General features: G+C 40.3%; 2 protein-coding genes across 1 annotated transcript; one reads left to right on the top strand and one right to left on the bottom strand.

Annotated features, from left to right (window-relative positions):
- The window catches only part of LOC131692815 (uncharacterized), a 262811-nt gene that overhangs the window by 13167 nt on the left and 234103 nt on the right, over window positions 1–15541 (top strand).
- LOC131687148 (uncharacterized) lies at window positions 9629–14644 on the bottom strand. The gene is made up of 3 exons (XM_058971200.1): window positions 13918–14644; window positions 10613–13698; window positions 9629–10453 (listed from the first exon to the last, which is right to left on the bottom strand). Exons 1-3 carry the CDS (start codon window positions 14642–14644, stop codon window positions 9629–9631), a joined length of 4638 nt encoding a protein of 1545 aa, XP_058827183.1.

Genomic DNA, 15541 nt, shown 5'->3' with positions numbered 1-15541 from the left:
AGTTTAAGCTAGTTATCGCATGTCGAATTAAAATAGAAGAACTTAGTGTTGACAATACTATCAAACTCGCTTGGATGCCCGGACATTGCAGTAATACTGAAAATGAATGGACTGACGAATTCGTCAGAGCAGGCAGATTTATTTCGTTCATCTTAAGCTTGCTGCCAAATTTCGAAAATTGGACAAAATAATAGTTCCGGTTTTGGGTTACAACTATTGGCGCAATCTACAAACATGTCGTCAAACAAAAGTTTTTTTTTTGGGAAAACCGTACCCATTGATTTCAAAAAACTTTTCGAAACAACATTAGGTTGTTGCTGATTAGGGCTTTAGCCGGCCACTGCAAACTCAATTACCATAAGACAGCTACTCAGCGTGCTGAGTTATTTTCATGTGCTTTTTAGTGTATCCAACTACAGAACCTCATATCATCTGATAAGCAAGTGGCCCGTAGCAACACAATTGCGATATAGAGTTTTCGGCTTTCCTTACCTAGACCCAGCTATATCTGGGCAATTGAAACTTAGTAACTTACTAAAGTTTTGTTCCAGTGCACAGTGGTCCAGAATGTGAGCTTAGCAGGAATTTTAACTTTTTGCTAAAATTAAATTACTTAGCCTTCCAATATGTTTGGTAAACTTGTTGTGCTTTACAAGGCCCTTCTTTTGTTTAAACAGATACTAGGGTGGCTTTAATTTGAGTAATATTTAACCCATTCATGCACATGTTGTTTATGAACAACAATGTTTTTATATAGCTATAACTTTTGATTGAGGCAAGATTTGCTCACAAAAACAAGTAATGCTAATGAATGTGACTATTGCCTTCTATTTGAGTAATAACAGTTACAAGGATCAGCTCTAGAACTGAAGTTATTGTAATTAGTCTGATTGGACTCCGATGAAACAGTGCTGCCAGGGACAGTTTAGGTTTACAACGGAAAATGATTTTTTCATATATCTTCGTTACGGTACAATATTATAAAATATATCTTTTTTAAATAGCATTATCTTTGATTAGGGCACTTAACATTAAATACCATAGCTGTCATATGAAATAGAATGCTTTGTAGTTTAGATCACCGGAGAATGACAAATACGATATTTTTTATATCTTGCAATATTTATTAAAAAATAGCTTATTTTTAGTGAAAAGTATATATCACTTTCTAACGAGAGAAGTTAGAGGTTTAGTATGTTAAGACAGATTGCTCTACTTAATAATATCTAAAAGTATTTCTAAAGTGATCTGATTTGGTAAATTTAGTGTAAAATAAAAAGTACACGACATAGACTTTTAATGCCTTCGCCAAAGTTTTTTGAAAATTTTATTTTCTTCAATTTTCTGGAACACAAACCATATCTTGAACCATTAAAAAGTTCATTTTCTGATTTTATAAATTTTGAACCGCCCTACCCACTGTTTAAAATAATAGAAACGTATTGTATAGTCAAATTTTTTATCATGAAAACGAAACTGTATTTTTTATATTGTCCGTCGTGAAAGTAATTTAATTATATTACATAAGGTCAATTCATGAAGATCCAAATTTTTAATATAACTTTTTCTGTTTTCATTTCTTTCCAGGCTATCCTTCAGATGTTTTACATAGTTCTTGAAAACGAACGTGTTCTGCTAACACATAAAAACTCTAGCTTCTATAATTCAAAAGATATAACCACATAATGTATCAAAAATAGATTATTTTAGATCAACTTTATGAAATTTTAAAAATGTCGCATTCTCCATTTTTTGCTCAATTATAAATCTATTCATGACCTTATTTATAGACCATCTTTTGTTTGCCCCAATGAGTGATATTGTTATTCCAAAAAAGCCCATTTTTGGCGAAAAATTGCTCATAACTTTTCAGCGAAAATAGTTAGATATGTGGTGCCATGAAACAAATTATTCGCCTTAAAACAACCTTAAAGTTGTTTGAAGACTACTGTGACGAAGTGAAGTGCCTAACTGTTATCTCAATAACGACAATCATTCATCAATAGGGATGTGTCATAGTAGATAGTGCACTCAAATTAAGGACGGGGCATACCACAATAGATCTAAATACTGGTTGCAGTGGTTCGTCTGCAACAACCAAAAAGCAATACCGCTAAAGTTACAGTTTTTCTAGGAAACACTAAGAAACATCCTAACCTTCGATTTTAAATTTGTTGTAAAACAAAAAGTAAAACAAAAAGTATGACAGAGCTTATATGTCTTAACCAAACTTTTCCACAATTTGTCGTTCTACAACTTCGCTAAGGGGCTTGTTTGCATTCCACATGCTTCACATGTTGAAGTAAAAAATTCTTTAAGCAGCACACCTTATACTTCAACAAGTCTTGTCACCGCAAACCCAGTTCGGAGACAACCCCATCAATCTCCATTGCCTTGGCAGGTACGCATACTCCAAATTACTTGGTAAAACGCTGACTGACTGGATATTTTTTATACAATAATTTCCAGACAAATACTGCCACACCTTCACGAGAGGTAATAAACTATACACGCTATACATAGCGCAAATTAAACGATCTACCTCGATCGAAACCTGGGAAAGGAATGTTTACGAGAGTTCGTCCTGGGAAGTGATCATGACCAGGGATTTGTGAATTGGGCCGGAGTCCCAAGAGTTGCAGGTTCGAAGACTGCCTCTGTGGGGGATTTTTTTCATATAATTTCTTTCGTTTAATTGATCATTTCGATCTGATTTCACCGTTGGATACCACCAAAGAAGTCTTTAATGAAGTATTGGTGTGAAAGTCAAAAAGCCCAAAAATGAATTTATTGTTGGATTTTATGTTATTTTGATGTTGCAAAACTTGCACGGGTCATATTTATGATCATTTTAAAGCCGATGTGGTGTCTGAACCCTTGAGAATTTGCTCGGGATGAGAATAAGATTGCGCTTTAAACTACACGCCAAGTTTAAACATTGAATCCAAATACAGTGAAGACCCGTTTTTATAATCCCCTTGGTAAATTTTATGCTGAATCAATCGTGGTCCCACAATTCTTGGGAGGAACAATGTATCTTTCTGCCACGGTGCTTGAAACAAAAACAATATTAAGCAACCAAGACTTTGTTATTTCTCATTACACAATGTAAGGTGATCGATTTAAAGGGGCACTCAATTTAAACGGTTCTGAGAAAAACGGCCAACCTGGCTCCAAACCGCTTAAAATAATGCACCTCACTTACATTGATTTGTTTCATCACTCGTGCTTTTACATTTCCCGGAAAACATGCGTAATGCAATAAATCAACCAGTGAAATGGATCCTAGCAAGCATACATATAAAAATGGATGCATCCAGGATGTGCAATGGAGCTCGAAATTGAGTTACGTGGCTCACACTGAAACAAAAGCCTCATGAAATATGCGCACTTCCGTTGCACCGATACATTCTGATGGTCGCACTCTCGCCCGGTTGATTCCATATTCCGCATTCCACCTCGGTTCGCACATTTTTCAATATTGAAACACTTCGATCTGGCACAGCCTGAACGCGGTACTGCTGCTGCTGCTCGATAACGGTTAGTGTAGCCGCCTGTTTACGGCCAAAACTGCTCCTGTAGCTACTGACAACGGGTAACCATGGCATGGTGTGCTCAAACTCTCAACCGGAATCGAGTGCGACATCCGGTCCGATGTGGTCCTAGGTTAAGCTTTCGGAACTGATAAGCCCGTTGTTGGCACTAAGACCGGTACAATGCTAGTGCAGCTTGCTCCCCCCCCCCCCCCCACCACGCAACGGTACGGGTGGGCGACGCAGCGCCTTGCTTCTATTCGGCCTGCCTGTCTGCTTGGTTGGTTGAAAGGTAAATTCCATTTTCCATCCGAACAGTTCGATGCATACATTAAATTATGCCAAACAATAAGCCGATGCACCTGTTCGGTTGGATTTGTTCGAGAAAACGAATAAAAACCGGCTGGGTAACATGTGGAAAATCGTTGCATTTTATTTCCAGCATCAGCGAATACATCTGTTCAGCGCAATGTTTAGAAAACTTGTTTCGACAATGTAATCTATAATTCAACACAGGAAGCAATTTTCAAACGTCGAGGGCCACATGATGTTAATAAATATCACATTACACAATTTATCACAACGAGATGGAAAGTATTTGTTCACCAATCCATTACTAATGCTTCTTATCGACAGTTACTAATAAGATTAAATAATTTTTAATGAAAATCAACTGGAATAGAATAATGGGCATGATCAGTTGTTTCTGTTACACTAAAACACTTTATTCTGCGCAACCAGTTCGGAAATAAACTAGAGAGAAGTTTTCTTCTTCGGCTACTGTATGCGCCACAACAAAGTACAAAAACCTGTTCCAATCCACCTAGTGGTGCAATTGTGCCTTTCTCATTTTTCTAAACAATGATTCGATGGCTGGTTGTGTTCAATATAATTGTGGAAATGTAAGAATGTAATATCATAGAATACTTATGTGCAATGGCTCACCATCCACGAACTTGATGGCTACGTATCGACGCTGAAACACTTGAAACAGAAAATTATATCATAGGGTAATTTCGGGCGACATGCCGCGTGTCGGGTGAGATGCCGCACTCTCATGATAAAATTACCTAAGAGCGAATGATGGAAGCAAAAATTATTACATATTGATGTGACTAATAAAGCTATATGGTCGGTGTTAAGTCAGACCGGACCAAGGCACAAAACATAAAAAAATGAGATAATGATACTACTGGATAAAGAATATCGTCAGCTACATTCGACTTTTGCCAGATTTGAAATATGTAACAATAAACACGAATTATAGCAAAAAATAATTTCCAATCATAATGTAAAGGATGCTGCGATTCAAACTTTAAACTCGTTTTTCTCGAAATCAATATTTTGTCACTTAGTCCGGTCTGACTTAACACCGACCATATGTGATCGGCATCCGACCAAATAAGACGACTGAATCACGTAGCTAACTTTTAGGGGAAGTTTTTCATTCAACTGATTAAAAATTAAGCAAAAATTTGGAATTTTTTGTGGGCCAATGAAAAAAACATAGAAGAAAACAGTTTTGGGATACAAAAAGCTTATATTTCCATCTTCATTTACAAACTTGGTGACGTTCTGTCTAAGGCAAAGTGCGCGTGGAATTCCAAAACTGAGTACAGCCTGCTGCTTCAAGATCGATCTGAAACACAAAACTAATAATAAGGCTCTAAAGTATATTAAATTTATTGGAGAAACGACCTAAGCACAGATTAAAAACTTCAAATTCGACGAAATGGTACTATCTTAATTCAATTTTTTAGCCCATTTTTTCACTTTAGGCTTCACTAAAAATAGTGAATGCAAAGAATTTGTAGATTTTATAGGTTTTGTCTCCAATGGACAAGGTTTCCTTTCGAGATGAAGTTTTTAAATTGGACCGTTTTCAAATGAGATTGTACGCAGTTTTGAAAAATCATGTTTTGAGATAAACACGTTTCAAGTTTTGAGAACACTTCCCATGGATTATTCGTGGTAGAATGTCAATATTACATGGAATTATAGGTTTTGGACATCGCTGATTACGAATCTGAAGTCCGTTTTTTTTTAAATTAGAAATAGCCGATTCAATATATCGCACCCACATTAAAAAATAAGTGGTATTTCATCTACAATCGAGTAAAAAGTTGCCATCGATGTTTTCAATTTACACAAATTCACATTCACACACTATGCTATTATAAGCGCTTAAGATAATTCAAAATCTTGAAAAAAATGAGTGTAATTTGTTTCACTTTCTTGTATAAGACAAGAATGTAATGCAAAGTCCACGTGGACATTTTACATACCCTGTGGACAACCGCGGACTTTCTCGTGACCCCGACGAATTGTCCACGTGGTACATGGATGGTTCTTTAAACATTTTTACATTTCTTATAAAAGAAATGTATAGAATTCGCTCAAACTTTCAAGATTTTTTCCGAGGCCCTGAGGGCCGAGTCTTATATACCAATCGACTCAGCTCGACGATTTGGGACAATGTCTGTGTGTGTGTGTGTGTGTGTGTGTGTGTGTGTGTGTGTGTGTGTGTGTGTGTCTGAGTGTGTGTATGTAACGGACAAATTCTCATTCGTGTTTCTCAGCAATGGCTGAACCGATCTTATCCAAACCAATTTTAAATGAAAGAACTAAAAAACAGTATGAACGCTATTAATTTGTTTTTGATTCTGATGTTTAGTTTCCAAGATATGAATGTTTGAATGCGTAAAAATGGCGTTTTTTGCAGTTTTTTTAAATTATCTGCCGGAATTGACAACATAGATTAACAATTTATATGTTTTTAGACAGCTTTAACGATTACATAGGGGATAGGGGTCTTTTTTTCCTGTCACCCTACTGTGCACCTAGTGCATTAACGCAAGTGACGGAAGGTTATCGAAAAGTTTCGTGAAAATGAAAGTTCCAGTAATGATGATGATTTTCCCAAACGGTTCGTTTTCGTGAGGTTTTTATTTGTTCTTTGGCATTAGGATTAGCGATAATAATTCAAATCAAGAATACTACTGGGAAGTCACCTTTAGAAAAAGTCGATGTCGAAGTAAAATTTGAAACTATGCACGCATGTACTTCAGAGATAGCGTGATATCAGGAGCTGCGATTTCATTTCAACGCTTTTTTTGTGAAAAGGGCGATACTTACAAATGTAAACATAAGGCTTTTTTCTTACATGCGAATGAGGGCTTTGAAACGCAACAAATTAACCTAAAAATTTTGATTCTACGATATTTCTTTCTTAAACTACAGAAAAAAAATACAACGGGCGAAACTGTATTTTAGTTTGTTTATTTAAAGTTTCGCCCTCCACGCTCCATGCAAACAAACAGGGCGATACTTTTTTTGCTAGCAGTTTAGAGGCGAAACTGTTATTTTCGTATTTTTTTAGGATTATCAAACTGATACCAGCTGTAAATAGTAACAATGATCTCTATTGAAAAAAAACCGGACGAAATCGGTGGTGTAAAACGGTAGTTATTGTAAAAAAACGTAAGGGCGATACTTCAATGCTGATAGATGGGACCGAAAAAGTAAACAATCGCCAAAGGGGCGATACTATCATTTTGTCAATTTCAATAGCAAAAACAAATTTTAATTTAATAATTTCAAATACTTTATGAAGTTTTGGGTTTCGATCACTGAATCAATCTAGGATGTCAAAAAATACAATAGTTCTTAAATAGGAAATAAAACCAAGTCTGGAAATATTCACTGTTGATTTTCTTTGAATGGTATCACTGCTAGTATCGCCCTTTTCAAGAAAAAGCGTTGATTTCTTAGTTCTCAGTCGCGTTGGAAATTTGAGTAAAATGTAAACTTCAAATCGATTCAAAAAAAAATTCGTTTTTTGTTTCAGTACAATATAAAACCCCTTTAGGAAAATTCAGTTTTCCCACCACAATTTAGATATTTTATTAATAGAGCATTAACAATAATTCGTTGGTATGTCTATTTTATGGGCCATTTTTTCGCTTTCCCATTGATTTGGTTTGAGATTTGAGAGTTTGAGAGCACTGATGTTGTCCTATGCTGATTTGAGCGATTCTCTTAGTCCTGCCACTATCCCATGTAGTAAGTGTTATCAAAAACATCGCGAAGCATCATGTTCTAAATGCTCTCAAACGATATAATATCCGAAGAGTGATAAGAGTTATAAGAAATGTCTCATCACACTGTTAGGTGGATTAAACACGTTTTTCCTATACTACTATATACGTACTCAATTCTTGCTAACATGAAAACACCATAGGCTGTCATGACATAGATTCGGATTTACTTTTTGACCGACCTTCTCAACCAGTAACTCCGCAATCGGATGTCGGATCAGGTTTAAATTCTGTAGAACCCAGTGTCTTTTATTTGAGACTAGGTTTGAGAAAACCGGTTGGGTCATCTGGGAATAATTGATGTGCGATTACTGGTCACATACATACACATTAGACCTCTCCACATTTTGAAAAAGTTGGGTCAGCTGAAATTTTTGTTATTGGTGTGAATTTAAGAACTTTCGCCAAAAATGGCCTCATTTGGACATGATTTAGAGGTGTATCCAATCAAAAATCGTCTTTTTGCTATGTTTCCATAGTAACATCACTAACACTCTGATTTAATAGACCCTACATGCCCACATATCATCAAAGGTTGTTCCTTACACATATCTTAACATGTTTTAACAGGTGAACATAGCTCTAATCTCAATAGAAAATTTGTTAACTGGATTTTTATATAGAGAAGAATACCAAAACTAAGAAAAAATGCTACTAATTATTCTTGGTTTTGATATACTTTTCTATATGAAAATCCAGTTAACAAATTTTCTACTGCGATTAGAGCTATGTTCACCTGATAAAACATGTTAAGATATGTGTAAGGAACAACCTTTGATGATATGTGGACGTGTATGGCCTATCAAATCAGAGTGTTAGTGATCTTCCTATGGAAACATAGCAAATCCTATGGAAACAAATCATGCCCAAATTAAGCCATTTTTGGCGAAAGTTCTTAAATTCACACCTAGAACAAAAATTTGAGCTGACTCATGTATATTTCAAAACTTTTTCAAAATGTGGAGAGGTCTAATACACATACCCACACACACACATATTTGCCGAACTCGACACAGTGAGTCGAATGGTCCATGAGCTTCGGCCCTCCGGGCCTCTGTTGAACAGCCAATTTTCAGAGTGATTTCATAACCTTTGGAAATTCACATGTGATCGGATTCATTCAAATGAAGTTCAATGTGAGCCATAAACTAATTACGTAAGGGCATATGGGAGGAGGGGAGATTTCAAAATATCTTACTGTTGTGACCGGTAAGTTAGTTTTCCTTATGGCGGCACCAGGCGCAGTAGGTGGCAAAGGATTTCTTTGAGGACTCACTAGGTGTTACAACGGTACGTAGTTTAATACACCTTTTTTATTCTTCTCCGTATCGCAGCTTTATTACTCGGTGGCTCAACTAGAAGTAATTGTACATGACAGTTCATCCCTATTCTATGCCAAAATTCAATGTATGTGCAGCGGTACCCAAGGTACCAATGAATAAAAAATGTGCAGGGCTCGCTATATCGTTAGTGAAATCTAGTACCTTCTATAATTAATACTACCCTGAACATCGCCACCACCTTGAAATGTCAATTTCAATTAATCATAACTCAAATTTGATATTCAGAAACTTAACGCTAACATAATTTATAAATTCAAACACTTTTAATTCTGATGCGATTATAAATCGGGGTTTCTGCTCAACGGTGTCGTCGTTTCCTGATGAATCGTTTCTAGCATCGTTTCAGGATTAGTCGGTTCAGCAGGATCTATCGGCAACAAACAAATTTTCACGATCGGTCGTTTTATGATTCCTTTACTGGTTTTCAGAGTGACTACACGAGTCAAATCGTCTTCTCCTGGGTGGATCTCCAAGATTCTGGCAAGCGGCCACTTCAGGGGAGCCTGACATTCGTCCACGATGAGCACCAGTCGTCCCGGGAGAATTTCCGTGTTTGCATTGCAAATTTTATGGTCCCTTTGAAGCTCCTGCAGGTATTCCGTTCTCCACCGGTGCCAAAATTGTTGATGTAGTTGCTGAATTCGCTGATAGTGATCTAAACCATGGCCATGCAGTGTATATCGGGTTCTGGAAGTGCGTGCATCGAGGATCCAATTAAAAAGTGCCCTGGGGTTAAAGCAGTGAAATCGCTCGGGTCCTCAGACATCGGTGTTAATGGTCGCGAATTCATACTTGCTTCGATTTGCGACAATACTGTGGCCATGTCTTCAAACGACAATCGAACATTTCCTAGTTGGCGTTGGAGATGTTTTTTAGCAACTTTGACTGCCGCTTCCCAAAGGCCTCCAAAGTGAGGTGCCTTTGGAGGAGTCATGTGCCAGGTTATTCCTTTATTGGACAAATGCGACTGGATCGCTTCCATCACTCGATCATTCTGCAACATCAGGTACAAGTCCCTCAGCTCATTTCTGGCACCTTCAAAATTTTTGCCGTTATCGGAATGGATGTGCTTTGGCAATCCACGGAGCGAAATGAATCTGCGAAGTGCAGCCAGAAACGCTGACGTTGTGAGATCAGATACGAGCTCAATATGTACCGCTTTTGTGGAAAAACATACAAAAATGCAGATGTATGCCTTAGTTGGGGCAGCGCGTTTGTGCGGTGGTTTTAAGTAAAGAGGTCCAGCGTAGTCGATACCAGTTACTGTAAATGGCCTGCTCGGAGTGACTCGGGCTACGGGTAGCTGACCTGTCTGTTGTTGGGCTGGGACGGGATTAACCTTTGCACATGGAAGGCATTTTCTAATGACGCTGTGTATTAATCGTCTTCCGTGCACAGGCCAATATTGCTCACGCATAGCAGCAAGTGTTAATTGGCCGCCACCATGTAACATTTTCAGATGATAATGTCTGGCAATCATCTGGGATAGTGGATGGAAGCTGGGTAATAGACATGGATGCTTACTTGAAAAGGTCTGGTCTGAAAATCTTAACCTCCCCCCTACTCGTATCGTACCCTCTTGGTCTATAAAGGGGTTCGGAGATCGTATTTGTGAGTGCTTTGACACATATTTTCCTACTTTCAGATCGTTTATTTCCTGCTTAAATGCGTCGATTTGGGCGAGCTGAATCAAGCGAATTTCAGCATCACTTAATTGTTGAGTCGTCAATAATTTACCGGCGCCTTGAACCGTACTGTCCTGAGGTTGCGCTCGCGCCTTTTCGCGAATATTACGAACAAATCTGAGGCAGTGGGCCGTTACACGAACGAGTTTGCTGAATGACGAATACCGGCAGAAAATTGGATTACTGAATGGTTTGGTGCGTAATATAGGAGCGACGACTCTACGAATTTCGACGTTATCTAAAACCGCAGGAATAGGAGCAGTCTCCGGCCAATGCTTTTCTGAAAGTCGAAGCCATTCTGGACCATACTTCCAAAGGTAACTTGCAAGAAATTCCTCCACACTCATTCCACGGGAAACTAAATCAGCTGGGTTTTCGTTGCCAGCTATATGGCTCCATCGATACCCATGAGTGTTGGCTTGTATCTCAGAAACTCTGTTGGCGACAAATGTTTTCCAAGTATGTGGAGGCGCCTGAAGCCATTGAATTGTTATCGTCGAATCGGACCAAAACCGGGCATCTGAAACTTCCATTTGTAGTGCCTTCACAACGTGCGAGAAAAGCTGAGATCCGACGACGGCTGCGCATAGCTCGAGCCTGGGAAGCGTGATGCGTTTTAAAGGTGCCACGCGAGATTTCGATGCTAGCAGTTGGACCCTGATATTACCGTGATTGTCGATGGACCTCGCGTAAACGCATGCTCCATATGCACTTTCTGAGGCGTCCGAGAAAGTATGCAGTTGGACTTTCGAATTTGGCAGGAATGCGTAGCGATCTACTGTGTATTCAGCTATCTTAGGAAGTTGTTGCTGATATTGGTTCCACTTTTCTTGCACGATATCTGGTACAGAATCGTCCCAATCGCAGTGCAGCAGCCATAATTCCTGCATTAGCATTTTTCCTCGAATTACTACTGGAGCGATCAACCCCAGTGGATCAAATAATTGTGAAATTGATGACAAAATTTTTCGCTTGGTGTCAGCTACGGCCTCTCGATCAATTTTCGAATCAAAACGTAATTTGTCGGTTTCCGGTTCCCATCCAATGCCTAGGGCGCTTATTGATTCTTCTGGTGCAAACATTAGTGCGGATTGTGTACCGATCTGGTCCGGTTCAAGTCCTTGCAGTATTTCGAGCTTGTTAGATGTCCACTTTCGCAGAGTGAATCCGCCTTTGGTGAGCAAACTGTCCAGTTCCTCTCGTAATTGCAAAGCTTCGTCGATTGATTGGGCACCTCCTAGACAATCATCCACATAGAACCCCTTCTGGAGAGTTTGTGCAGCCATGGGATATGCAGCACCTTCATCCCGGGCTAATTGTTGAAGTGTACGAGTTGCCAAAAATGAAGACGGGGCGAGGCCATAAGTTACGGTTAATAACTCGTACGCTTGAATGGGCCCTGAATCACCAAATCTCCAAAAAATGCGCTGGTATGGAGTGTCATCCGAATGCACTAGCACTTGACGGTACATTTTGGCGATGTCTGCTACAACTGCAACTGGAAACGTTCTAAATCGAAGAACAATCGAGAGTAGGTCGTCCTGTACAACCGGTCCAACGCGGAGTGCATCATTCAGCGAGAACCCCGTTGATGTCTTGACGGAGCCATCGAAGACGACGCGTACCTTAGTCGTCGTGCTGGAGTGTTTGATGACTGGATGATGTGGAAGGTAAAGGCATTTATTAGCAGACTGTTCGGACGGTTGCAGAAGTCTCATATGGCCCAATGTGATGTACTCCTGCATAAATCTATGGTATTCGACTTTTAATCGGGTGTCACGTTCTAGCCTCCGTTCTAACAATTTGAATCGTCGTAGTGCTGATGACTTGGACTCTCCTAGCATTGTATCGAAGTCTGGATGGCGCGGAATACGCACGGTATAGCGACCAGTACTGTCCCTTTCAACAGTAGATGAATAGTGCTGCTCGCACTCCCTTTCTTCCATTGAGTAATCGGATCGCGACGGCAATTCTTCAATGTTCCAAAACCGTTCCAAATTTTCCTCCAGCGTGGTTAAACACACGGTTGTAGTGTGGCATTTTACTAAATCTGGAGTAACGGAAACCAAATCACCGGAACCAGCAACAATCCAACCGAAAACGCTGTCCACCATCTCGGGAAGGTCGTTCGATAAGCGAATGCGAGCGGGTGTTTTGAAACACGCAAAAAAGTGAGGCAGGCCGATGATCATATCAATTTTTCCTCGCATGTAGAAATGCGGATCCGCCATAAAAAGATCCTTAGGAATGTTCCAATCAATAACAGGTACATCTTGCTCTGGCAGATCCGCTGTGACTTGGGGTAACACTAGAAATTCAACATCACGGGTAAAATCTTCCTTTCGAGAACGGATTTGTGTGAATACTGTATCAGAAGCTCGTATTGCGATTCCTCCAGGTCCCTGTAACTGTACATTCACCTTCTTACGCTTAAGTCTTAGTATCTGTGCCATACGTTCCGTAATGAGATTTGGTTGGGAAGCAGAGTCGAGTAGTGCCCTGGCTAGATGCTCCTGACCGTAAGCATCGACGATGATGAGAACAACTGTCAACATGAACATATGGTTCGTCCGCATCACTTGGGCTGAAAATGTGGATAGCTGTACATCAATATCTAATGGATCAGACAACTTTGGGGTAAGACTAACGTTGCAAGCTGTCGTGACATTCGTTTGGACTATGGACTGCAAACGATTTCCGGTTGCAATTGAGGTCTGTGCTGAATTACTTTTAGACGGGCATTCAACGTAACCAGGGTGCAGGGTAGTATGATGACGCTTCTCGCAGGTGCGGCAGCCGATTTTACTTGGGCAGCTTCCAACATAATGATCGCCGCGTAAACAATTGAAGCAAAGACGTCTCTGATTGACCATATTCAACCGTTCTGTGAGAGACATTCGTTTAAACTGACGCCACGGAACCCCTGGACGGTTGACAGCATTCACCTTTTGTGTAGAGTCTTCAGTAAAGGCGTGGGTGGCTAATTTTAACGGGTAGGCCCTTTTTTGTTTACCAAAGGGACTAGTGTTTGGTGCTGATCCTGAAATAGAGTGAGAGATTGCCAAGGAAGATACTGAATCATGATTCACTGAAATGGATTCCAGCACCCTCATTCTTCTCTGGAGAAACTCTACTATGTTCGTATAGGTCGGATTTTCTAATTTAGAAGCGTGGTCCTCCCATAACCGGAGTGTTTCGTCGTGAAGCCTTGTACAAAGCAGATGCTCTAGCATTGTGCTCCAGGCATCGGTCGGCTCACCTAACTGCTTCAACACTTTCGTGTGCCTCTCGAACTCGTCCACAAGTCCATGCAAAGCGACGGCGGATTCTTCCCTCATTCGCGGCGTTTCAAGCATGGCCTGAAGGTGGCGTTTCTTGAGAAGATATTCGTTTGAGTAGCGTGATACGAGAGCCTCCCAGGCGAGGCGGTAATTTGCAGCACTGATTGATATCGATTCGATCACTTGAGCCGCATCACCTTTCACTGCAGCACGCAAATAGTGAAACTTTTGTATATCAGCAACTTCAACGTTAGAATGAATCAGAGCATGAAATGTATCATGGAAAGCGAGCCAATCTTGGTAGTCGCCGGAGAATTCTGGCAACGCAATCGTAGGTAATTTCAGACCAGCCAGACCAGACCCAGTTCGAGTAGGGGGGGTTTGAGGGAGATCAACAGTCGAAGAAGTTGGAGGAGGCATTTTAGAAAGTAAACCAGCCTTTATTCTAAACAGTTTCGGCTCAAATTCCGCATGAAACTGCAAGTTTCTTACCATCCCTTCGTTTGTGGTTTCCAGCTCCTCCAGCTCGGCTTGTGCTTCTTCCAGTCCCTGCCACAACACTTCCAGGTTTTCGATTCTCAGATTCAGCTCCAAAACATCCCGGTCGGCTTCATATCCTTGGAGGAACTGATCAGCTCGGTTGATCGAAGCGAGCAGAGTCGTCCTTCGCGTGTTAAGCTGTTGCATTCTTCTGTCGTCCTCCATTTTGTTGAACGAAGCGTGGAGCGGTGAAGAACCACCACTGTCCTAGCGATGTCAATGGAACGGCTCGAAAAACGTCGACGATTTTGTCTGAGAAAAAAGGACCAGGTAGCACTGGCGATAGAGGATAGAGAACTTGGAAAGGTACTAACCTTGTCCAAGGCTTGAGCGTGCCTTGTACGAAATAGAATCAGCAATCGCCAACAGCAACTCACATGCACGTTCCGTCAGTCCCGTTGTAGAACCCGTTCCGAAATTGCATGCAGTAGATAATTAGGTTGAGTACATGCAGTTTTGCCACCGTGATTGTGATCAGCCTCACAGTCCACCAAAGTACAACTAATCGACGATAAATTGAGCTCAGCAGTTGAAAGTTCCCAGAAAGAAAAGTAAATCTAAACGCACCTGCGCAGGTGTAAAAAAATTTTGGACAGCCAATTACCTACTGGCCTAAAGAACTAGGCCTTGTATGATTTAAATTGCGGCAGTAGGATTGCTGGATCTGTCCAGATCGAGCGTGATGGCGGTCGAAAAGAATTACAGATGATGGCGTCCTGTGATGGCGGTCGTATTCGCAGAAGGATCTTAGTACGGTAATCTAAGCGCAATGGCGCCTACCTTAAACACGTTTCGCAAACAACAGATTCCCACCGGATCCTGGTCACGGCACCAGTTTATGTTGTGACCGGTAAGTTAGTTTTCCTTATGGCGGCACCAGGCGCAGTAGGTGGCAAAGGATTTCTTTGAGGACTCACTAGGTGTTACAACGGTACGTAGTTTAATACACCTTTTTTATTCTTCTCCGTATCGCAGCTTTATTACTCGGTGGCTCAACTAGAAGTAATTGTACATGACAGTTCATCCCTATTCTATGCCAAAATTCAATGTATGTGCAGCGGT

The sequence above is a fragment of the Topomyia yanbarensis genome, chromosome 3, assembly GCF_030247195.1.
Source record: "Topomyia yanbarensis strain Yona2022 chromosome 3, ASM3024719v1, whole genome shotgun sequence".
NCBI lineage: Eukaryota > Metazoa > Arthropoda > Insecta > Diptera > Culicidae > Topomyia > Topomyia yanbarensis.
The sequence above is the reverse complement of the archived record's forward strand: the minus strand, read 5'-3'. Positions and strand labels throughout refer to the sequence as shown.

Bases quoted from the DNA above. Each gene is read 5' to 3' on its own strand.
- LOC131687148 (XM_058971200.1), bottom strand. From the start codon at position 14,644: ATGGAGGACGACAGAAGAATGCAACAGCTTAACACGCGAAGGACGACT. The intron at 13,699-13,917 runs GTGAGCCGACCG...ACTCTATTTCAG, and splicing joins GAAAGTGTTGAAGCAGTTAG to GATCAGCACCAAACACTAGT. The intron at 10,454-10,612 runs GTAGGAAAATAT...CCACTATCCCAG, and splicing joins AGGAAATAAACGATCTGAAA to ATGATTGCCAGACATTATCA.